At 40.1% G+C, this 25763-nt stretch overlaps 1 protein-coding gene across 2 annotated transcripts in view; it reads left to right on the top strand.

Annotated features, from left to right (window-relative positions):
* The first annotated feature begins 297 nt into the window (after positions 1-297).
* LOC101169271 (F-box only protein 41) overlaps positions 298-25763 on the top strand; it is a 45518-nt gene continuing 20052 nt past the window's right edge. Inside the window, exons 1-3 of one of the 2 annotated variants that reach the window (XM_020703410.3) lie at positions 298-435; positions 10272-11061; positions 11185-11414. In XM_020703410.3, the coding sequence (XP_020559069.1) occupies positions 10513-11061; positions 11185-11414 (779 nt within the window). In that variant the 5' untranslated portion in view covers positions 298-435; positions 10272-10512. Of the gene's footprint in view, positions 985-10271; positions 11062-11184; positions 11415-25763 lie in introns of both variants that reach the window. The other variant, XM_023957195.2, reaches the window with a different exon arrangement.

The following is a 25763-nucleotide window of genomic DNA, read 5'->3' on the forward strand; positions in this document are numbered from 1 at the left end:
TTACTGTTTTTGTGAAAATAAATCAGACGTCTGAATCTTCATTCATTGGCTGAAGTCAGTAGTTGATCAAACTGATAAATATGGATATGACTTAAACCCCTAATTATAGAATCACTCTTGTATTTTTTTGTCTCCATTTCTGGTTGTTTGGTGTCACCTTTTACAACTTTCATGGGTTTACTCAGCCATTCTCTGTGCTTCAATGTGAATGGATATTTTCTTTTTTCTAAATTTATTTCAGAAGCGAACCTGCGTCTTCTGTCCATCATCCTCTTCTCTCCTCCTTCCGCCCTGTCTCTCCTCCCTGCTCCGGTCTGGTCCTCCACTGCGGGCCCGCTCTCTGCTGCAGAAAGGGGCTGCGTGACGTCACTGACGGCACAAGCGGGTCCTTGATTGGCGAAAAAATAAAAAAAAAAATGGGGAGAAGATTGCTAGGTGAGTAAAAAACGCACCTTTTTCTTTCGCAGTCTTTGGATAACCCCCTCCTCTGCAGCGGCGTGTGCGTGGCCGGTCGTCCGTGCATCATGCCCGCAGCTCACTAACGTGACGCCAGTTCTGCTGCGGTTTCAATTCATGCGCGACGTCGGGAGTCCGGTCCAGCCACGGAGCCACTGTGAAAACAGGGGAGAAACCGGGGATGGGGTGGGGTGGCGGGCATGCCCGGTTTGCCGCTCGTGTCTTGTCACGGGAGGGCTCAGCTGCGTCCGCGCGAACCCCCCGGGCTGGTCCGGTGCGTTTTTCGTTGTCGCTGCGTTAGCGTTGGTCCCCGAATGTCAGGACGGAGATGCAGCCCGTCCACACCCACATGATGAGAACGCCGCGCGCCCATCCATGTGCAGTGCAGATGTGAGGACTGATGGCTGTCAGCGCTGAGGTGTTGGCTGTCCGCAGCTCACCGGAGAAGCTCAGCCGGTCCGCCTGGCCTGCAAGTGTCGGAGGAGGACCTGCAGGCACGTTCAGGATGATGAGGATGCTCTCCTTAGAGTATGCACACTGTCTAACTTTGCATGCTTTGCATTGTCACACTGGTTGATGGTCTGATGTGTTCAGTTGTTTGGTTTGCTCCGAAAGCATCCACTAAAACAAACAGCCAAACAACTGAGGCAGATGTTTGTCACCATGAGTCAGTGGACTTCCACTGATCCACTGGTAGACCCACTTCACTAAAGTTCATGCATTAATTTTGGCACTAGAGAAATTAAGTTTTAATGACATTTAAAATCTAGAATAATTCTCATTATGCAAATGGGCAGCTGAATGCTAAAGTTGCAGCCGACGGAAGCAACGATTCCCTACCAGGGGTTCCCTGACAGCTACTTAGCAGAGCTGGTGGAGTACTGCTCACTCTAGAGCATTTGATAATTAAAGTGCATACCTTAAAAACTTGATGAGGGTGTTTGACATGTTGCAGCAAAGCATGTTGCAGTCTGGGCTGCGTGGGACCTTAGCGGTTAGTGTGAAGGCCCTGGATCAAATCCCGGCTGGGACTTTTCTGTGTGGAGTTTCTCCGGGCTTCCTCTCTAAGTCCAAAATAGGGATGTAACCATTCATTTTAACGATTTGATTCTTATCATTGATTCCCAATCACTGACCTAAAATCGGTCCAGGACATCTTTAGCCAAAAATCCAACCATTGTGACTCAGAGATAAATAAATACCTGGCACTCAACAGTGCTGCTGAAGTTTTCCAGATTCCTTGCATTTTTCTTGCAAGATAATCAAGAGTAAATTATGTGAAGAAACAAACAAGTAAGCAAGAGTAACTGGCAAATCCATTCACATTTTAGTTTCATAAAGTTCAGCCCACTGTAGTTTTTCCACCTCCAATAATCCAAAGGGAACATTATTAGAACATTCTACCACACTGTATTGTCACGCCTCTTTGCTAAATTCAAAGTGTTTCCCTAAATTGGACTGGAATGATGGCTTCATCCTGTTTTGCTGCCATCACATGTGTGTTGTCCGCTCTAATGCATTTTGTCCTTTTTTACGTTATAGTGAAATAAACCTCAAACCAAATGGTATTTTCCAGAATCGATAATTGATTCATCAATTAAGTTAATGAATCTTCACAGCCCTAGTCCAAAAACATGCCTCATAGGTTATTTGGTGTTTGTAATATGGTAAATGGTAAATGGCGTATACTTATATAGCGCCTTTCTTCCTACAAGGACAAAGCGCTTTACAGTCACAGACCCATTCACCCAGTCACACACACATTCACACACACAGTCACACACTGGTGGTCGCTCCGCTGCCAAACACAGGCGCCCGCCTACCACCAGAGGCAAGGTGGGGTTCAGTGTCTTGCCCAAGGACACTTCGACTCATGGGCGTGCAAGGCGGGAATCGAACCTGTGTGCCAGGTGTGCATGTGAGTGTGATTTTATTGGCTCTGTAACAGACTGGCGACTTGTTCAGGGTGTAGCTCACCTTCATCCAATAGTAGCTGGGTTTGCTCCAGCAGCCCTGTGACCCAGAAAGGGAAAAAGTTGGTTCTGAATATGGATGAATGGGCTACAAGTCTCACTTCTGTCAGTTTGAACTCAGGGAAGGTTCAGTTAAATCAGTCGAGCCTTCTCAGCCGTTGTGGCAGAAAACTTTGTGAGGTCACTGCATCAACATTGGCGCAGGCGCACTAAAAAACAGGAAACAGGAAAAGCTTTAAACAAAAGAGTTCATGTCTGAGTTTGAAAGTTTGTTTAGGGATTCAAATATTGATTTCATTGAATAGTCAGTCATCATATGTTTGGTTTATGTCTTTTTAAAGAATCATCAGCACAGAGTCCCACATTGTATAACGAATAAAGTTCCCAGGATACACAAAAAGGTTAAAATCTCTGGTTTAGAGTTGCCTGCTGGTTGCAGGCTCTTAACACTTAACTTTCAGCAAAGAACAGTGTCATTATAATACTAACATTTACATCTCAACGCAGATAGATTGTTTCCATTTGATCCCTCAAGTAAAGGCTTTAAAAGATTCCGTACATTGATTTACTTTTTAATTAAATAGGTTAAGTTTCTCATGCTGACAGTTGTCTACGAGTGTCAGCTCAGACTAGAACAAAGGTGCACAAAAGTTTACACTGATCGCACACAATAGGCAATTATCACATAACCAGGCATCCCATGATGGTTTCTTGGGTCTGTTTGTCCGAGTGTTTCCCATTTCTCTGCCTAAAGTGGAAATGAAATACAAGACTGCAGACAATACTATAAAAATCACAATATTTTAAGACATAGACTGTAGATTGTTGATTAAAAAAATGCAGCGCTCTACTCAACATTTGCATTATTTTATTGTCGCTGTGACTAATTTCGTTTAGCTCCTTATTATGATTTTATTATTCCCTCTCTCTTTTTACTTTAAGTATGACAGAATTGATTTTGAACGCAGCTGGCTCAGGAATCTCCTGACTGCTGTTATAGCATCTGCTTGTAAAATTGTGCTCTCTCAACCGTCACTTAGAGACCAAGAATCATGTTTAATTGTGAGGCCTGCAAGAAGAGATAGGAGTGCTTTAAAAGCTTTGATGCATCAAGACTCTCCCTTTTTGTGGAAGCAGGTTTCAGACAGACACCCTTTCTATCCCTAGTACTAGACTTCAACTTTTCATTTGCAAAAACATGTTTTTTATTTAAAAAGAACATGTGACAGAACCGAATACATTAGCAGAAATAGATGTAGAAATGTAGAGATATATAGTGTGTAGTGAATTGAGTAATGGAAGCATCAAAGACTTTTTTATGAAAACACTTCAAATTCAAATTTATTTATAGAGCACATTTCCTGCTACAGACACCTCAAAGGGCTTTACATGAATAAATAAATAAATAAATAAATAAATAAATAAATAGTAAAAATATTAGTATAACTATTAATCAGAATCATTCTACAAAAACAAACAGTCCATTAAATCACATTAAAACATGACGACATGTGAAAGCTAAGCTAAAAGGATCTCCCAGTGCCTTTGGCACATACTATCCAGTACAGGTCAGTCTCATATTGAATCTGAACAGGTTATTAAAGCTGCTGATAAGCTTACTCGGGTGTTTTCTACCTCTTGATTGACTGAACACACTGGATCAAGGTAAGCAGCGAGCAAGAAAGAGCCGGAAAACTGTCAGGGTGGTAGATCTCCAGGACGAGTGTCGGGAAGCCCTGTTCTTAAGATTTGCATGGTCCCTCAATAAAATCTTTCTAACAGGTATTTGTAATATGCCATATGTACCATACATTCCATATTCAATTTTGACTGTACTATTGAAAAGATGAAGTTGAGATGTTTTGGAGATCAACAGTTTGGACATGTTTAGAGTCAGTGAATGTGGTAAAATGATGCTGAGGTTGGAACTGCCAAGATGAAAATTTGGAGGTTATGAAAGCTATAATTATGAACACGTTTAGTTCTAAGCATCAGATGTGAAAAAACATATTTTCCATTATGCTAATTTGGAACACTTGATTAAGGACTGAGAGTGGTGAAGGTGTAAAGGAATATTAAATATAAAAAATGCATGATCTGTGATGTGCTATTTTCTCAATGTGGACAACTTCTTGCTTTTGGCTTTGGTCACATAACCTTCGTCAACAACAGTGTAGAGCTACGATCACACTGGCCATGTGATGCATGTTCAAGAACACGCTCATTCTTAAACACGTTTCAGCTGACGGTGTTCACACTACTCTGTCACGACCCGATACTAGATCATGTCTGCCACCTACAGATGGAAGAGGCAGGGTGCGAGATGTTGAAGTGGTTGCAAATCTTGCTCCTGGCTTTTTGTTTCACAGCTCTAATATGAAAGATTTGGTGATATATATTCCAACTGGGCGCAAACCACAACTATCAATTTCACCTTGATCAATTTCAAACATTAAATTAAAAGGAATGCCATCCATACGTCATTACCAAATCCAAGTCCCTGATTGGTCAAAGTTCAACTGGTTTAACCTCGGTTGCGTGTTCAATAGCCGGACAATTTGCCCCAAAACTGACTTTCGAGAGTTTTGAACATGGAAGTCCAAAATGTGCATTTACACACTTCTACTTTGACTTTTCATGGCTTGAACACGCGTTGCCGAGGGCGATATAAACACAGCATTAGTGTTTACAGAGACGTGGTTTGTTAAGTTCATTGTGGAAACGCTTCTCTGACCTCTCTGAATCTCAATCACACCCAGCATGTTGGGACATTAAACTCTAATAATAAATATGGAAAAGATGTCTGCTAGACGAGCCTAATAAATTAAAATTTGAAAGTTTCGCTTTCATCCATTTGAACACTGCAGGAACCACACGTGCTTGTGGATTCATCATAATCAATAATCACATTATAATATTATGGAAGAAATTATGTGATTTGTTCTTTACTTGAAGGATAATTTCCCATTTCAAGTGATATAACTTAGAATTTTGAATAAATGAATTGTAACTAAGTTAAGAGACGTAAGGAAGTAATGGAAGCAAAATACATTTTGAAAAAAATGCCATAGTGTGAATCAGAAGAAATTAAAATCTAGAAAAAGTCAGAACATGTTTTGTGAATGGACAAGTGTGGTGCTCTGATAGATAACTATTAGGATCATTTTTCATGTACTATGTACTTTCTGGATTTATTTACACTATACATTTTTTTTAAATCTTTCCTTGTTATTGCTTGTTTTAAGCTTACCCCTAAACTAGTTGCTATTGTAGACGTGGGAAATTGTGCTTTGTTAAAGACAAAAAAGGTGAACATTTTCGACATTCCACATCTGTCAAGTCCTTACATGGACACCATCTGTGAGGATTCTGAGCTGTAGTTTGGTTTTTCAGTTGTGCTCTTGGTTTTGGTCATGTTCTCCCTCCGTCAGTCGCACCAAGTTTAGGTTGCCAATCATTCACAGCTGTCTTGATTTTGTTAATGATACTCAGTGTATTTATGGATTTGGTTTTCAGTTCTTCATTATCAGGTCGTCTGCTCTTCTTTTCCATCTTTTTGGTTCTCCATGGGTTTTTCCTAATGCTTCAGATGATTAACTAGTTTCTGCCAGCAAGCCCAGTCTCCTGCATAATGGGTCCTACACCACCAGTTCCTGACACTATCAGTATAAATCTTTGAACTTTTGCTTTAAGATCTTTTAATACAGGTGCAAAACTCAGACAGTAATATACATGTACTATTCTTTAAATATATAGGATTCTTTATTTTATAAAGCCTAAATTCTTTGAGAACACGGCTTAGATGACAGAATACCATTGAATGGGGTTTAAAGCTGGGTTGAAAATGTTCTTATAGTTTTCCTCTTTGTTGCTGTTTGAATTGAACTTATGACATGGGGTGCAAAAGTGATGTTATGGACAAGGGGACACTTTGCATCACTGCGTTATTTTGTGTATTTGTGTGGAAACAGGCACTAGGCCATATTTAGCATATTTCACATAATTTTGCTATTCCACATTTGGCTTGCTTCATAACACAATTTTATGTGATGTGAACACTTTAGACTTTAAAGGTGGGATTTGACACCTCCCATAAAATCTGGACTTCTTCAGTCCAATCTATTTAGCATGACTCTCACACCTCCAAGCAAAACACCAGAGATTGCAGGCACACCGAAATAAATCTCACCTGACTTTGTGGTAGAGGCACAGACTCTGTGTGAGACTTCCATGGCAAACAATGAAATTATAGGTGACATTTAAAATCATATTTATGGTCAAACAAAAGGCCAACAAAAAGAAGATTACATACATTTAAAACAGCTTATTTTCAGACTAGTGTGTGCCTGAACACAGGGAAAGAAATGGTGAAAGAAATTGTATTACCACATCGGCTTACATCATTCCCAGTTTGAATCTTAACTGGATGACCTATTTAACAGGAATCAGTAGCTAAAATTAAAAAAAGTACCAATAATATCTTAGAGGCCATGATTTGATAGTTACAGAAACAGAAGAGGCACCTGTATGCACCTGTTTGGGACAATTTTCCACATATGTATAGACCTGTAAAGAAATTTAAGCTAAAGTTTGCTAAAACAGAAAAAAAGTAGCTCATTCGGATAATGATGAATCACAATCTACAAAGAGTGAGTTCCTAAAACTGATTGTGATAGGCACTACTGTAATGGAAAAGTAATGGTCAGTATATTTTTACAAATATGCCTTTTCCTGCTGGAAACTGTGTATGTTATACATTTGATTGTTAGGTGTATTGTTACCAAAACGTCTTTTGAAGCCTGGGGACTAAGAAATTAGGTACATCTATATGTATATATATATATATATATATATATATATATATATATATATATATATATATATATATATATATATATGCATTAGAATATTTCCCCTGATTTGTAATTTTACTGTCAAAACCTTCTCTCAGAGTGATAAAAATGGGCTCAGAGTAGAGATTAGCTCGGTCTTACTGATACAGTTCTTCGGGTTACTGCCCTCATGTAGGAGAACTAGAAAAGGAGTATTTACTGTGGCGCTGACATCAGTGTCACTCATGACCTTGCTGCAGCGAATAGATGTTTCCTTTAAGTCTCTTTATGTCATGCTTTGACAGGTTTAAATGCATCTTTTGTCCTTTAAGATTTTTTTTTAGTCTGGACCATATATGTTATGGTCCATTATTTAAGCTACAAAGAATCATTCAGGAAGCAAAAATGATTGGATCTTTACTGATTTACTTGTGTTCTTGTTATCTTTAAGCAAACATTAGGCAAAAATAGGGAAGTTTTGTGATGCATCTTGATGTTAACTACCACAAAGTGATTTGTTGCCAGAGTGCCAGGTGGCTACTATGCGGGATTGTTCGTAGAGAACCATTTTGTGTTTGCTTGCTTCCCAAAATAGCACCTCAACCAAACTGCGGCTTTGACGTCTTCACAAATCTGATCAGTTCAGAGCAGAGACTGAATTAGCCGTGATGTGGATTTTACCTGATTTTAAAAGACCCAAACTGACTGGAAAAAGGATGTAATAAAATAAAGTGGTTACAGTGCATCTGTAAACCCTATCATAAAGGCTGTTGTCGAAAGTAATATCTGAGATGTACTTCCTCATTGATTTTCTATAGCAGTTTGTGTTTTAAATAAGCTAAATGTAAAAAACAATATCTGTGGGGCAAACATACAAGTCCTGGTTTGGTCTATATCGACCCAGATATCTGTTCATAATGCCCATATGCTAAATAGTGTCAGTTTTTGTATAAGCTGCATCAGTCAAAATATTACCAAGCAGGCTTTCTTCCTTCCATTACCATCCTCTCTCAACACCTCATTCAGTGTACTTTTCGGTAGATGGGATTGCTTTCTGTCTGCACTGTTGTGACTGAGTCTGTTAAATCCCCCCTTGTTTAATTAGTGGGCAGGACTTGCCAGTAAACTCCTTGATCCAGCCTAACCAGACGTCTAATAACAGCCTCTGTGGCTTCAGGGGATTGCCAGTGTGTGAGCCCAATGTGGGTCTGTATTTGTGATTTGTCATTACTGCTCCATTGCCTACTGCTTCCCTCATTATCAGCAGACGTGGAAAATCTCTGAAAATTAATAACGTTAGAGTCTGCAGCAGTTTAAACTCTGGTCTGGGATGGCCATTTCCAGCCAAATATGAGTCCAAGTGTTTAAATAGACACCATAAGTACATGTTTGATAACACGAGCGACTATTTAACACCAGAGCGAAGCTATCTACAAATCAAGCATGTGTGACGCGTTCAAGAGCGTGCTGAACGTAGGTTATTGAATGTGCTTTTACCTATGGTGTTTTCAGACAGGTCTGTCACTACCCGATACTAAATGATGTACCAGACCATGTAATACCTTAAATACATTTTTTATGCTAACATTGGCTGAGAAACACAAAATAATTGTGGAAGTATTGGTGCCCATTTCTTTGGATTCCTAAAGGTTGTTTGGGTTCCTTGATTAGACTTGTGAATTTAATTTTCTCTTATGTTAATCTGCTAGTAATAACTGCTAGAACATGTGTTTCACGTGTTTCATTAGCCGCGTTTGTCCTGGCTAATGTCAAATAGCTCTCATACATTGGTAATGCTGTGGAACTACTGTAGAAGGTTCTGTTTCTTCTTCTCTGACTGATGTGAATGCAAGACAAATCTAGTTGGACAATCTGATGTGGGAGAATCAATGCAAGCCTGTCAAAATTCTATTCCACTGGGAGTTTTACATGCTGGCTAATTGGATAGGAAGGTCCTGCAGTGTTCTTTACACAGACTACTGTTCAAACAGCACAGAGAAACGAAATTATTTTTATTTATTTATTTTTTATAGGAGAAAGGTGTACCTTTAAATTGAAAACAAGATGTTTTAGAGCCTAAGTGGATTTAAAAGAGTGTGACTTCTTAGATTTAAGACTGAAAAAGGGTTCTGGCACTAACATCCACTCACCCTAATGGATGGATCACTGCTGTTGCCAAACCAGACTTTCCACTTTGTGTCTGGGGAGTGCAGGGCTTTGCTTTTAACCCTTACTGGTGGTCTCGTGTTTCTGGCCCATTAGAGCTGGAGATCCTTGTTACTGAATGATAGATAGGACCGTGGATTGTGCTGGACTAGAGTAGACAGTAAATACTGAAGGCGGCACCTTTGAACATCTTCAACGTCATGTATGATTCTTTGTCTGGATTTAGATGTTTCAGTATTTCTTCTGTATTTCTGGAGTCATTTATTGTTTGTGCTTATTTTGGTGTACTGTGCGTTTATTTAAATGGGATTATTTCTCATAGAGGTGTCTAAATTAATCCCAAAATTAGGATATACAGATAATCTTGTTGAAGGTGTTTTGACAAAGATATAACCAAATGCTGAAATAAAGAGCCTCCTGTATGAAAATGTAATGTTTTGACTTTTGTTGTTGTTGCATCTTTTAGATTAAAGGTGACATCGTTTGAAGAAACTTTTAGGATGAATACCTACATATTTTAATGAACTGTTTTTGTTTAGTGAAGGTCTGATGTTTATCGTACATCCTTTTTTGAAATGAAGCCTGTATAGCTACGTACACACTGGCCTCTTGAACGTTTGTTTGGCCAATGGTGTTCATACGGGCAAATAGGATGGGAGGTTATTCTTCTTTTTCTACTGTTTACTAGCGCATGTCCATCACCTGAGAGGCTTGGTGTTAAATGCCAAAATGTTGCAAATCTGAGATTTGAGCACAAAACGGTTCATTGGTTCATTGCTGAACACTCTGTGTGACCAAGCGGTGTAAATGCAGCTTCACAGTCGTTTTCTCTTCCTCTTTTCAGGACCTGAGGTGGAGGAACCATGGGAGATGTAGTAGGGGACCAGCTGAATGGCTCTCTGTGAAGTCATGTAACTAATAAGCTTTCCATTACACATGGGATTTTTCCTTCACTGACTGACGTCCCCCATTTCCATATTCTCACCATGAGAGGGTCTGTCACGAGCCTGACCTCTGTGCCCTCATACTGGCGCTGTCACTGAGCCACGTGAGCGCCGCCTATTCCCCGGCAGTAGCTGCACGGAATGGCCTCTCTGGACCTTCCATACCGCTGTCCTCGCTGTGGGGAGCACAAGCGCTTCCGAAGCCTTTCGTCCTTGCGTGCCCACCTTGAGTATAACCACACCTACGAGACTCTCTACGTCCTGTCCAAATCCAACAGTGTGTGTGACGCTGCTGCTCTGCTGCCCTTAGTTGCTGAGGGAGCTCTCCTCTCACCTGCCAACAACAACGACCCTTTTGAGCCCCTAAGGCCTTCAGCCCTGAAAGAACGGCGCTTTCCTTGCCGTGAGCTTCCTTGTGTGGATGACCTAAGTTTGACCCCAGCCAACTCCAATTCTGCAGCCAGGTACATTCCTAATGTGGAATTCCCCTTGGGGGAGATCTTCAGTACGAAAGCTATGACATCCACAGACCCAGGTCCCCATGGAAACCCCAGCACTGCTGTAGCGGTTGCAGCGAATGTTGCAGCCAGTGCAGTGGAAGCAGCGTATGAAGAAGGCCTGGCCAGGCTGAAGGCCCGAGCGTTCGAACGTCTGGAGCTGGATGAGAGGCTGGAAAAGCTGTCAGAGGAGGTGACCTAAATACATTTCTTTTCATAAACTTTATTGATTTGTCCAGTGTTTGATCAAGATTAATTGATTTTTCAAACTCTATTATGACGGAGTACAGTGTTTGAGTTTCTCCCTGCCTTCCAGGTGGAGCAGAAAATAGCGTCCCGTGTCGGGCGTCTCCAGGCGGAGCTGGAAAAGAAGAGCTGCGAGTTAGAGCGGGCCAAACAGGAGAGCGACCGGCTCAGCCAGGAGAAACAAGAGCTGGAGGACAAGGCCTCAGAGCTGTCTCGACAGGTGGACGTGTCTGTGGAAATGCTGGCCAACCTCAAGCAGGACCTGGTAAACAAGGAGGCAGAGCTCAACCAGAAACAGCAGTAAGTGAAGCCCGCCTGTTCCACCAAGTTGAAGTGTTTAAAGACTTAGTACAATCATATTTTGATCTTTTCCCCAGTGGTCTCTTAATTATGATTATGTTATTTTAGCCCAAATAAAAAAAAAATCTGTGTCGTTTTCTAGGACATAGTTTCTGCAGAGCGGCAGTAGTTCATTAGAAATTGGCCTGTGAGCTGTGGTCGGGACCGTTGGTGTGGAACAACCACAACCCCATCTTTCCTTCTGCAACCTTACAGCCCATCACACCCAAAGCTAACATTACCAGAGGATCAAAAATGACTTACAATATTGGACATATCCAACAATTTGAATAAATGTAATTTGAGCTTAATTTTCTTAATATACAGTGTATGTTCTCCATCATAAGAAAAATGGACGTGACTTTTTGCAGGTGCTTTTTTTTAATTGTCCTTTCACCTTGTGGGCCTATGATGTACTGCTGACCTTTACGGAACGTAAACTGGTCTTGGCCAACCTAGGACTACAAGAAAAAAGCATGAAGGGTTATTTGTTGTTTAAATCTGATGCCCTATAAATTTAAGATAGGTCTCCATTCATGGACTGTAAACAGAAAGAAAAGCCTTCATGGCATCTCCTACTGTTTCATTAACTTTAGCGTAAAGCATTGAGTTCAACTTTTTTATATAACAATCTTGATCACTTCAAGAATAATAATGAAAAACCTAGAAATATGTAAAAATGTAAAAGGCTAAGTAAAATCTACATGTTTATAACTGTTTGAACCAGTATTGCCTTGTCGTGGCCCACATTCCCTCCAGTTTTAACACTAAAAAAACGAGACTATTATAGTCTCTGACATTACTTTAAATCAGACTGTATAAAGTGGCTCCTCCTTTGTAAGGAATTTGTGAACAATTATTCAGATAACCATAGCATAAAGAACATGCTAACTAAATACTTTACAGACAAACACTATATAGTGCACGGTATAGTGCGTTCACCATTTTGTGGTGCTGTCCAAATCAACAATTCCAAAAGTGCCCTAGAAATTTCCCAGTGTTACTGGACCTTGCATGTCGTTTCTGCGGCAACAAACATACAAAATTAAGGTTTTAGTTCTGTGAATTTGGCTTTACATTTTATTCAAAAACCTGCAAGGTGATATGCACAAAAGCATTAGCTGCAATACTGAATCTACATGCCAACATGTCGTTTCTACATGAGCTACATCCAATTTTAACAGATTGTCTGAATTATCTCAGAATATCAGTAGTAAGTATGAGACTTCAAAGGTCAGTTAGAATCTCACCAGAGCATGAAGATGGAGAGTTATTTGGATGCATGTCATTCAAAGTCTCTTTTACTATTGACAGAAGGCCGTGGGCTCAAATTAATGCAACATACTGAAAACACGTTATCCTAAACATAACAAAGAAAGAACAGATCAGTAGGAGTGAGAAGTTTACATTTGGCATTTATTTATCTAAACATTTAACTATCAGCTGCTTTTCAAGATGAGTATGTTGCTTGTAAAATGAAATAATAATTTAGCATTTTAGCAAATGACAAAACAAACTAAATTTTCTAATACACTCTTCTTTTTAATCATACTTTTTTGAAATGATCGTTTGCGTCTGTATTAATTCTAAGGTAAATTTTGCTTTCACTGCAGAAATATCAAATGTCTATACAGACAATTCTTTTTTTCTCTTTCTTCATCCTGTTCCTGTCATGTATGCTGCCATCGTGGTTATGGTGTAGCCTCTGACTCCCTGTCTGAGGTGTGACAGCCATGTATGTATGTCAGCAGCTGAGCCTCCTTTCTTCTCCTATTGCGCCTTTCTCCCTGCATTTCTGCCTCTCTGAGAAGTTGGCATTCAAACAGGGAGCTCATTCACGCTCGGCACCGAGCAGGTCTGAGGTGGAAAAAGAGCTTCAACAGCTCTGATGACTAAGCAGAGACAAAGCAACTTAGGCCTCAAATAAGTCAAACTAACAGTCTGTTACTTTCAGCAGGAACGTGTTCAGTTCTCAGGGAAGCCAGTGACTGTTCAGGCTTTGCAAACCTCTAACAACGAGGTGTCAGAGCATAAAAATGTGAGTCACTTAACTGTGAGTTGCTATGCAACCAGAAAGAACTACAGACAAGCTTTTGCTTCTCGGAGTGCCATGAATAAAAATATGATTGACCTGATACATTATCGAGCACCAAGTACCTCTGTAAGTGATATCACACACACCATCTTAGTTGTTTTTTTTACTCCCTTTGAGCTTAATTAGTCCCTGAGCACGCAGCTCAGTTTGTTTAAAGTACATTCAACAAATAGTCGAGTTAATGGCATCCTACTTTCAACAGGCACAGACCCTTTAAACCATATTTTAGCACCTTACATATTCACTCATTCTAGACTAAGTAATCCAATCCATGCATGTGTGTCCTTCATGGCTGAAATCACAGCCAGAGTGCCCAGTTGGAAACTTTTCCTACAGTAAGGCACTCCACGTTACCACTTCCTCCACCCACCAAACTAAAAATAGATAAATATCGTATTTTTTGGAGGATAAGCTGTTTTTTTTCTTTTGCATTTTAAGAATTAAGCTAATATTTGACCTAACAGTACATTAACATTAACATTAACATTAACAGTAGGACCCCCACAGGGCCCCAGTTAAGCAGAAAAAAATCCTGAAAGTTCTTTGCTTTCTCCACTGGGCTAACTTGAAAAGGCCTGGTTGCTAGAGGACATGGAATCTGCTCGTTCACTTTTTTTTTGTTTTCATATTAGTGAATTAAGTTAGAATGTGTGGTTATTACCTTAAAAAAAGAAGATGGTAGTATACCGCAAAATACGATGTCTACACGTGGACCCATGTGGCCCAGGTCTTAAGAGGAGACTAAGGGAAAGACTTATGTGATTTTTAAAAATAAACGGTAATAACCGTTAGAGGTTTCTGTATCAGTATTTGCTACTGACAGCAACGCAAAAGAAGAAGGACCGCTCAGTCTAATGCTACGTGACACAGAGGAGGAAACATTCAATGGATTTAGGGATTTTAAGTGATTATAAAGAGTTCAGTTGACTTGTAAGCATGTTTGTCTTGGTTATCTTAATAATTGTTCACATGTAGCACTAACATACTAAATTCCACCTATGTTTTATGAAGCTAAATAAGCATCAAGGTGTTACGGTTGAGAAGTGTGTATATATTCAGTCATGATTTGCTATTTCAAGATAAAATGTTTGTTCTTGTTCCTGTTTTTTTAAAGCAAATATCTACCAAAAGTGCAGCTTATACTCGAGTGCAACTTATAACATTTTTTCTTCTTTCATATGCTTTTTTTTTATGCTGCGACTTATACTCCAGAGCAACTTATACTCTGAAAAATATGGTAAGCCCATTAAAATTTAAAACAGAAAGAAAAAAGAAAGAAAATTGTGAAGAAAAAGGATTTTAAGACCTTTTACTTTGTAAAGTAATAAGACATTCAGGGGAATATTATGCAACCTTGACCTTCAACATCTAAAAGAGGCGCTGTGACCTAAATTTTAAACCACCGGATGCCGCCCTGGCCTGGACTTCAAGTGGATGCTATCCGGTCGGACTAAAACAAACTAATTTGACACCAAGCTTAAAACAGTTTCTACATTCTCCAATCTTTCCCATTTTCAAAAACATTTAAGAAACTTATCTTCACCTGATTTCCTTTTGATTGTGGAATTTTTGTTAAGATATGCAATGAAGCTTTAACCAACACATACGTTACTTTTGAGTTGTTATTAAGTGCACTACAACTGTTTGGGCAGATGCAAACGAGAGAGGTTGAGGAAGAACCCAGTAGCAGGCAGAGGATTCCAGGGGAACAAGATCTTTAAAACTCAAAAACTAAACAAAACTACAAACCAAAAACCACTACTGAAGGAAGGCAAACTCGAAACACTAGAAACAGGTGATAAACACAAAACGGGGGGCAGCATAATAACAGACTATGGAGCAGCACAGGAGGACGGGAAGGACATGACTTCCAGAAAAGACGAGACACAGGTGGAAATAATGAGGGCAGATGGGGACCAAAAGTAAACTAGAAAACACGACACAACACAGGAAACCTTAAAAAATAAAACAGGAAACTGAACTCTAAACATGACAGAAACAAAAGACAACTAGTATACAAGACCGTGACAATTTTTGCTTTTTTGTCCAAAACTGGATGCAATTTCAAATAGGAAAGTAAAAGATTGAGCATAAAGCCCTGTACCACTATAGATTGCACACACTGTGTGTGTTTGTGTGTAAGAGAGCAGGCCTTATTTCCAGTGACATGTAATTCTAGCTGCAGACTGGCTGCAATGGCAGAAAGACGTTCATGGTGTTAACTGCAGTCTAAAAAAAAGGAAGGAATTACCGATGGAGACTGATAAAAGAAATCACACATTGTGCTGCATCTCTATCTGTTCAGTCAATGAAAATAAACTTTCTAAAAAGGTTTTTTTTTTCACCCAAAAACACATGATGTCATGGTTTGGGTTTCTTTGTATTAGTTTTTTGCTTCCATTATGTCACCATCATGATTTGAGTTTTGCTTCCTGTTTTATTTTGAAAGGTGTCCTGTTTTGTCATGCTTTTGAGTTTAACTTCATTGTTGCCAGATTGGGCGGTTTTCCGCCAATTGGGCGGTTTTGGTTCTAAATTTGCGGGTAAAAATGGCTTTGGGCGGGTATGCATAATTTGGGCAGTTTTAGTGTCGGTTCGGCGGGTTTTTCCTCGCATGAATATATAATAACGGACTACGTTAGGCTGTTTGCCTGTTGGAATCTTATGTACTGAAGCTCCGTGTACACACCAGGCAGAAACGATAATGGGCTCTGTCATTAGAACCTGTTGGGGGTGTGCAACTTCTCTTAGAAATTGTTCTTTAAAGGATGATAACGCGGTTGCGTGTGGGCGGAGCTAAAGTTATGGTCTGATCACTGCATGGAGCGATGTCTGTTTACTCAGGGGTGTCAAACATATGGCCCTGGTTTAGTCCGGCCCACACATGAAGAGTAAAAATCATAAGGATGTTTAAAAAAGAAAGCAAGTTTCTAGTCCATTCCTGTGGCGAGTTATGATTTTTTAAATAAATAACCGAAATGCGCAATTCCGCCACTAGGGGGAGCAAAGGAAAAGCTTAACAGGTGAAACAACATAACTCTGCATGTGCCAAAAACGAGACCTAACAGGCAGTAGTTTGGTTCCCTGTGAGCTTCATCACTGAAGGATGATTAGTAGTGACACCCTAATGACCAAAATGTTGTCAAAAAGAAAAAAAAGGTTGAAGTGAAGTCCTGAGCTTTCCAGGAAAATGGAAAGTGTTTTATTTGTTCACGGAGCTGAATGCAAACCTGCAAGCTATGTATGTCATCAACAGGTTCTCCAAGACTATAACATTCAGCACCACTATGAGACTCTCCACAAAGAAAAGTTTCACCATTTGCAGTTAAGAAAAAAAAGATTTAGCAACTATTAGCTGGACCGATAAATAACCATCTGGATTTACTGCAGCCGTGACGTCAGTGATGGAGCAGTGAAAGCTGGCTACCTTATTGCAAACAAGTTGGAGCAAACATCCAATCCTTTTTCTGATGGGGAACTTATTGAAAAATGCTGAAGGCTGCAGAAGTCTTGTGCCCCAAAAAGCAGTCGACCTCAAACATGAGTGTCAAGAATTACGACTCCAGATCCAACATGTCTGAGGAAACATGGGCAGGCATATGAAGGAATCCATCATTTATTGTATTTTCAGTCACTATTGATGAAAGCACCAACATCACAGATATGTACAGATGTGCATATTTATTAGAGGTGATGAAGAGACCGTCACAGTGGAGTTGATGGACACAACAACAACTGATGATATAGTTAGCCCTTAGTTACTGTGCTGGACAATGTTGGAGTGAACTGGTCACATTAAGTAATTTTGGTCACTGATGGTGCCCCATTAAAGGTCAGGAAGAAGGCAGGTGTAGCCACAAAATTCAGGCAGCAACCAGCAACCATGAATGATAATAATAATGGACATTTCATTGTGTTTTGCACACTTGAATGACAGTAAATGTGTTTCTGCACAGGATTTGAATCCTGATATCTATGGACGGGTGCAGTTTCAGGAGAGAAAGGAGGTTAACTCCAAACTCTTATGTTCACAAATGTTTGCAATTTTAATCTAGTGTAATTTTGTCATCGTTTGGACATTTACATTTTAGGAAGATGTTTCATTTTTTTCTGTAGCCCCTCTTGAATTTATTATCAGGATTGCTTCAGTGTCAGATTTAAAATATTCAGGCTGTATAAAATTGAATAAACCAATATTTTTTAAAGTGAAATTAATTTAATTTCAGATCCATTGGCCTCTGTGAATGAACGTGTAATAACAAATGATTAGGCTACCATGTTGGTTGAGGCATGTTTTCCAATTAACAAGAATAAAGCTGTTGTTTTGCCTTTACGCTACTGGTCCGGCCCACTTGAGATCAGACGGGTTGAATGTGGCCCCCGAACCAAAATGAGTTTGACACCCCTGGTTTACATCAATGCATTGTAGACACAGAGAATGTGGAGAGATCAAGTTTATTATTTTGAAGAGTTCTATTTGATAATCATGTTTCCATGTTTGAACTCATAAAATCATCACAGAGAAAGTCTCTGCTTCAACTTCCGCAGTGAAAGCTGGGTCTTAATCTGACGCCCGTGTTTCCATCTCTGACAGTCTGAAGCCAAATCCCCTCCCCCCGTCTACCTGTTCACCTGTTCGTATCCTCTGCAGCTGAGAGTTGTTTTTCCCCCGCGCTCCTCATTTTGTCCTACACAGAGAGCTCAAAATACGGTCATCATAGGTTGACACGATAGTCGGGGCGCTCCAGCGCAGCACAAGGATGAAAGAGCCGCCCGCAGGTTATAGCGGGGATAGAGCGGGTTAATAAAATGAATGGAAGAAGGCAGTCCACTGAAGAAATATTCAATACTTTACTCATTTTATATACATATATATTTATTTTATTTTATTTATGTATATATATATGTATATGTATATATATATATATATATACATACACACACACACACACATATATATATATATATATAAAAAACGCCCCTCTCACCCTCTTTCTCCTCCAAGTTCGGGTCCTTTACCAGAGGCCTGGGAGCTTGAGGGTCCTGCGCAGTATCTTAGCTGTTCCTAGCACTGTGCTTTTCTGGACTGAGAGGTCTGAGGTCTTTCCAGGTATCTGTTGTAGCCACTCCTCCAGCTTGGGGGTTACTGCCCCGAGTGCTCCAATTACCACAGGCACCACTGTAGCCTTCACTTTCCATGCTTTCTCCAGTTCTTCTCTGAGTCCCTGGTATTTCTCCAGTTTCTCATGTTCCTTCTTCCTGATGTTCCCATCGCTTGGCACTGCCACATCCACCACAACGGCTTTCCTCTGTTCTTTATCCACCACTACAATGTCTGGTTGGTTCGCCATTACCATCCTATTAGTCTGGATCTGGAAGTCCGACAGGATCTTTGCCCTCTCATTCTCTACCACCTTCGGAGGTGTTTCCCATTTTGACCTTGGGGTTTCCAGTTCATATTCTGCACACATGTTCCTGTATATTATTCCAGCCACTTGATTGTGGCGCTCCATGTATGCTTTCCCTGCCAGCATCTTACAGCCTGCAGTTATGTGCTGGATTGTTTCAGGCGCTTCTTTGCACAGCCTACACCTTGGGTCTTGTCTGGTGTGGTAGATCTGAGCCTCTATCGCTCTGGTGCTCAGGGCTTGTTCCTGAGCTGCCAGGATGAGTGCTTCAGTGCTGTCCTGTAGGCCAGCCCTTTCTAGCCATTGGTAGGACTTCTTGATATCAGCCACTTCAGTTATGGTCCGGTGGTACATCCCATGCAGGGGTTTGTCCTCCCATGAGGATCTGTCCTCCAGCACTGTATCCTCTGTTCTCCATTGCCTGAGACATTCACTGAGCACACTGTCATTTGTGGCCTTGAGCTTGATGTACTCATGCATCTTGGATGTTTCATCCTGGGTTGTGGCTTCTACACTCACTAGTCCTCGGCCTCCTTCCTTGCGGCTAGCATACAGTCTCAGGGTGCTGGATTTGGGATGGAACCCTCCATGCATGGTGAGGAGCTTTCCTGTTTTAACATCCGTGGTCTGTATCTCTTCCTTTGGCCATCTTATTATTCCTGCAGGGTATCTGATAACTGGCAGTGCGTAGCTGTTTATTGCCCAGGTCTTATTTTTGCCATTGAGCTGGCTTCTCAGGACTTGCCTTACTCGTTGGAGGTATTTAGCTGTTGCAGCTTTCCTTGTTGCCTGCTCCAGGTTCTGTCGACCAGGAGTTGGTGTTTGGCTCCTCTGGAGTCTCTACCAATGCCCTTCTGTGTGTTACTCATGAATTGATCCATGTGCCTATTTATTTTTATTTGGTTGCAATGATGCCTGACATGAGCTTCCATGTTGTGGACAGACAGGTTATTGGCCGGTAGTTGGATGGGACTGCACCCTTTGAGGGATCCTTCTGGATCAGGATCGTTCGCCCTTCCGTTAGCCATTCAGGGTGAGTCCCATCTCTTAGCAGCTGGTTCATTTGTGCTGCCAGGCGCTCGTGGAGTGCGGTAAGCTTCTTTAGCCAGTGGGCATGTATCATGTCAGGGCCCGGTGCTGTCCAGTTCTTCATACCTGAGACTCTTTCTTGGATGTCTGCCAGTGTGATGGTTACTGGATTCTGTTCAGGGAGGTTGCTATGTTCTTTTCTCAGAGAGACCAGCCACTGGGCATTGCTGTTATGTCTTATCTCACATCTGAGATAAGAGATGTGAGATATATATCCCTCAAGCTCCCAGGTCTCTGGTAGAGGACCCGAGCTTGGAGGAGAAACCACCCGCGGAGGGTGAGAGGGGCGTTTTTTTGAAATGCAAAATAAATTACACAATGATAAACACAAACTTGTCACGTGACAAACCCCCCCCCGTTAGGCGGTTTTTGGCCGAGTCTGGCGGTGTTCAGATGACTTTTGGGCTGGAAAACTGTGACTCTATCTGGCAACACTGTTAACTTCCCTGGTCCCAATCTCTCCTGATCATGTTCACCTGTGTTTTGTCTGTCCTTTCTGTATTTCAAGCCTTGTCTCTGCCTTCCTCTTGTGCTGGTCCATTAACTCCCTTCTGCCATGTGTTCATGCTATGCCCACAATAAGTTTAGTTTTGTTTTGTTTTCCTGCTCTGCAGCGCTTTTCGTTAGTTGAATACATCCCTTGCCCTGGAACTGTGTGCCTGCTGTCTCTGCATTTTGGGACCTTCAAGCTCACCAGCCCTCCCTACCTGACACAAGATCATAAACTGATTGAAAATTTTGTGTCTTAAGACCATGGGGAAATATTTGAAGCACTGAAATGGGTGTTGAGTAAGCATAAAAAATGACTGCCTTTTGATTTTAGCCATCTTTGTTTTCACAAACGACTGCATGAAGACCTTTATTCCTCGTCTACATTTTGATCTATCTAGGCTCCATTATATGTGCAAAAGATCTGCAGTTGTGCCAACTTTGAGGGAGTTATGCTCCGTGAATACCAAATATGTCTGTCTCGATACTGCATTCATGTTTCCTGGAGTGAGATGAGGGGGGGGTTCCAGCCTGAGTGATTCTGAACGATGGATAACAAAGACTCTAGTGTACTGAGGGTTTGGCCAATGTTGCTCCTTATGTAGATGAAGATTTATGAGTGGAGAGCTCTTAGTGTCTGTTACTAGATGATAGAAGCTGACAAAAATGCTCTTGACATTGGGCGGAATGATTTGAAGAGGGAGGAAAAAGGAGCAGAGAGGCTGCTGCACCCAGATTTTTTTAATGAAATGGTCCTGTTTCCTTTTTTTTTATAGGATTTAGACAAGAGAAGGAACTATCTATTTGTGATAAAAATTAATTCTAGGGTCATGTTTTCCTGAGTTGTTTCTTTGTAAAAAAACAAAAAAATTCTACATTTTCATCTTTAAAATTTGTAATAACAATATAGCCCCGCCTGAAAAGCGATCTGATGTGCTTTAAAGAAAAAAAAAGAAAATAGTTTTAACACACTTAAAATGATTTTAATGAATATTTTATCTGTATGTGAGATGCTGGAAGAATAAGAAAAACTGCATAACCTTTTTCACTTTTTTTGGGGGGTACGTTTTCGCCAGGGATTGCTCATTTTTTTGGATGGGAACTACACTTGTTGGCTTATAGATGAAACATAAAGATGCCAGCTTGGCTTCAAATGCTGACAGCAGTATTATCTGTGCTCCCCCATTCAAAAGCTCACATTTCCACAAATCTCCTATGTGTCATCCAATCTCTTTTTTTGTTCCATGCACCTTTTTTTCTATGAAAGAGGACATTAGAAACAAGTATCAAGCACATGTTTTATTTATATTTCATTAAAACTCACATAGCTGAATTTATGGTGGCCTTTTTTTCCCAGTAATGGATCTTTTTCCTTTCATACTTTGAAAAAATCTTTACATCTCATCACCTCTACACTAAATCTCTGAGTGGCAGAACCTAGGATGTTTTTTGTGTTTAGTTTCCCTTCAGTGATGAATAAACTTACTTTTTAGTTGAAAATTTACATTTAAAAAGGGCTGTCCATCCACAATGGCATGTTTACTCCCCCTAATTGATAAAAGAGAAGACCCGGATTCACAATTTCTTTGGAAACAGGTCCTTTTGAAGCCGCACATATTCAGCTCGCATCACCCTGTTCCCTCATCCTTTCACCTCTAACCCACACTAACCTTCCGCCACACTGGAATTGCTTCCACCATTAGTGTGTTTTGGCAAATGTGAACAAACGAAGAAAAAAATGAGACGAAACCACTTAAATAATGCTGATCACCAGCCAATCCCAGTATGATCAAGTATTAAAACTGGAGACTGGCCATCCTGTTTCTTTAGTGGGCAAAACGATGAGCTAAATCAAATATGGCAATTACCCATATTTGTGTTTTATATATCAACATTTGCTACTGTATGCAAATGTATTAGTTATCATTATCAGTTAGTTGGTTTTGAACAGTTTGTTTCATAAAAATACTGTTTGATGTTTAAGACCACTTTTAGAACTCTAGCGGGTCAGCTCTACAGCAACAAGAACAGGTTTTTTAAGCTAATTGTCTCATTACAGGTTCAGTTTTATTCTGTGGAAAGATCCACATCATTTAAAGATGAAACATCATGGAGAAATGTGCATGTATTTGAATTATTTGTGGTTATTATGCATGTTTTTTGTTATTATTGTTATCTATGCAAAGTAGTTTTTTACAGCGTTAGGCTATGAACCACAATCCTTGCAATTATCTCTCAGGACCATCAACTAATTTTTCTGTCTAGCAAGGCAAAGATTGTCAACTTATTGCTGTTTTCATTGAATTGTAGTGTTGTTCTTGATGGATGAAGGTTTTTCAGTGAGGTGGAAGTGTGTGCACAGCTCTGTTGGGTGTGTCAGGAAATGAATGATACAAGGAGGTGACAAAGTTTGTTTTCCTTTCGTCCTCTGTCAAACCCCCTTTTTTCCCCTCAACTACACATTTGTAGTTGTAGATGGTCTGACATTTTAGTGGGAAGAACTGTATGGTTTTTTTTAATGTAAAGAAGTTCTCCTCTAAATACGATGTGTGTTGTTCAGAGGATGTCCAAGTTTGTTAAGGTTCTCCTCTGCAGAGTTGTAAAGCTGCCGGGCAGCTGTGTAGATCCTCTCCGTTCCTCCTGATGTGGTTGGTGTTTCTGCCTCCAATGAGCAAAAAAATAGAAACTATTATAGCTGAATAATTTAACAAGACAAACTGTATGCTTATGCACATCTCAGAACACAAACGACCTAATTTGAGTTTTATACAAATACACCTCTACAATGATGTTTCTGAAGGTTAGTATTATTATTTCCACAAGATTAACTGAAAAACTTCTCTCTGTTTTCCTTCTTTGTCAAACTGCATGGACTCCAAATAACAAATTTACCGCTTTAAGGTGGTTACAAAACATTTTTTTAAACCTTTGGATCAAACTGTTTATCCAGTCTTCTATTCCTGGATAGTGCTTTGCAGGGTCATTGTGGTTGTTGGAGCCCATCCTAGCTATTTTAGGCAAAGGCGGGCCACACACTGGGCCACACACACAGGCTAGCCAGAGTTTAAACCAGAGCTATCTTTCTGAGGTTAAAATCTAAGGAAAAAATTAATGAAAAGATCTGTGACACACAGAAAAGTCACTGAAAGCCCCTCTGGACACACCTGAATTTGCCTGATTTCTGCCCTAAGCAGTGTTGGACCTGGTTAATTCCTGGATGGGGGACTTTACACAATCAAATGGAGACACCCTCCAGCAACACCATGTTTGTGTGGGGCATCTACTTTAAAGCAATAAGCAAAACCTGATGTGGTAATTTGCTGTAGTGATTTGTAGAAGGAAGGGCTAAAAAATAACAGCTATACACTGAAAACGTCTTTATTCTTTTTTGCACAAAATTAGGAGAAGAAATTCCTGTTTAGTATTTTTCAAAAGAATGCATGTCCAAAGCTTGTCTTCTGATCATTAGTTTGCTTTATATCATATTCATTCCCTTTTCTTCAATTATTAATCTATTTTTTTCTTTAACTTGTATCACCTTAAGCCCATAAATTTCTGCCCTTGTCATCACATCATCTTTCTTTCTCTATCTTTTAGCACAAATAACTGAATGAGTCCAAATCTTAGGTTTGCTATTCAATAATTCCCAAAACCTTTTATCAATTTTTTCCCCAGATAATTTGATGCTGTCTCAACAAATTCAATAGTACTGTACATACTTCTTTTTTGCTTCCTGCCTTTTTCTGTACCTTATTGTGCCTTTGTAATAGGTTCTAAATTTGAGTCAGGAGAGCTTAACAATGCTGTTTAGCCAAAGGGGGAAAACCAAAGAACTCAGAAACATTCATTAAAAACATAAAGATGTAGAATTAGGACAGAAAGTTTGTCCACTCGGAAAAGAATGTATCCAGTAAACATCATGTGACCCAGACCCTCTACGGAGCCGCAAAACCCCACAGAACATTGCACTGAAGCAGGGACATTTATAGATAAAACTAGTTTGACTTTCTGAACTTTTCTTATCTTAAGGCAAATGCCAAATACAAAAATTCTCAGTTCGTCAAGGTTGACTACATTAAAGATACATTTCCATGTTGTGGGATCAATTCAGTTCTTTTCTATTCTACTAAAAAAAAATAAAAAAGAAAGTATTAAATCTGCTCAATTGTCATGAGAACTTATCCAAAAATAAATGTGAGAATGTGCTCTGTAAAAGTTGATAATATGAAGGAAAGAAAGATAAAAAAAGGATTTTAATCATGAATTTTCTTTTTCTTTCAGAATTTCACATTGGGCTCCTTTAAATTATCTACCTCTATGATACATGTGGGAAATTTGTATCACGCTGATCCATAATAACTCCTAATAAGCAAAAAGACTAAAAACATAATGAATGTATTGTGTTTGAGATGGTCCACATATTTCTTGTGTATTTCTCTGTATCTGAGTAACTCTTTGTCCAGCGAGTTGAGAGGAACTTGGCATTACTGTGTTGGCTGTATACAAAAGCATCCCTGACCCTTCTGGTCACTGTTTGCTCTGCTTGTATTGTATTTTGGTTTATGTCACTAGACCAGGGGTCGGGAACCTTTTTGGCCAAGAGAGCCATAAACGCCACATATTTTGAAATGTAATTTCGAAAGAGCCATACAATAATGTGGTGTCCTTTTCCCACACTGAGACTTAACCTCTTTTAAGGTTCTTTATTCTGGTTAATGCTGGCTGTAACAAATGCCGTAAATTAATTCAGCAACTCCTGGATCTCTCCCGCCGAGACGAGAGCGCTTCTCCCAACTTTATATTCCCCTGCTCCCGCTCCAGCCCTCCCATTTCCCTTATTCGGCCCATAGCTGAACCCCATTGGTCCAAACTACCTAACAACAGGCTGAGCGACAGAACTGGGGGCCAATCAGATCACTGCATGATGCGTTCATTGAACTCCAGAACTTTTAACGCGGCCCAACAGCCACCCAGTAAAACTCAAGCCGCGACAATATGTTTAAAACTAAATATACAAGTGAATGTGTGCATTTGATGTAATTTCAACACTTCTAAAGTACAATAAGTCTGTGGATTCTTTTTAATAATATCGTTATGCTGTTGCTAATGAATGATGAGTATTTCTCGTGGTAGTTTTGCTGATGGTCTAGTCTGGTTGATACGTGGTGAGTTTCTGCTTCATGCAGGCGTTGAGACTTTAAAAGTGATCTTAGGTTGGTATGAATGTTC

Source organism: Oryzias latipes, chromosome 1, assembly GCF_053564925.1.
Source record: "Oryzias latipes strain Hd-rR chromosome 1, Olatipes_Hd-rR_3.1".
Lineage (NCBI taxonomy): Eukaryota > Metazoa > Chordata > Actinopteri > Beloniformes > Adrianichthyidae > Oryzias > Oryzias latipes.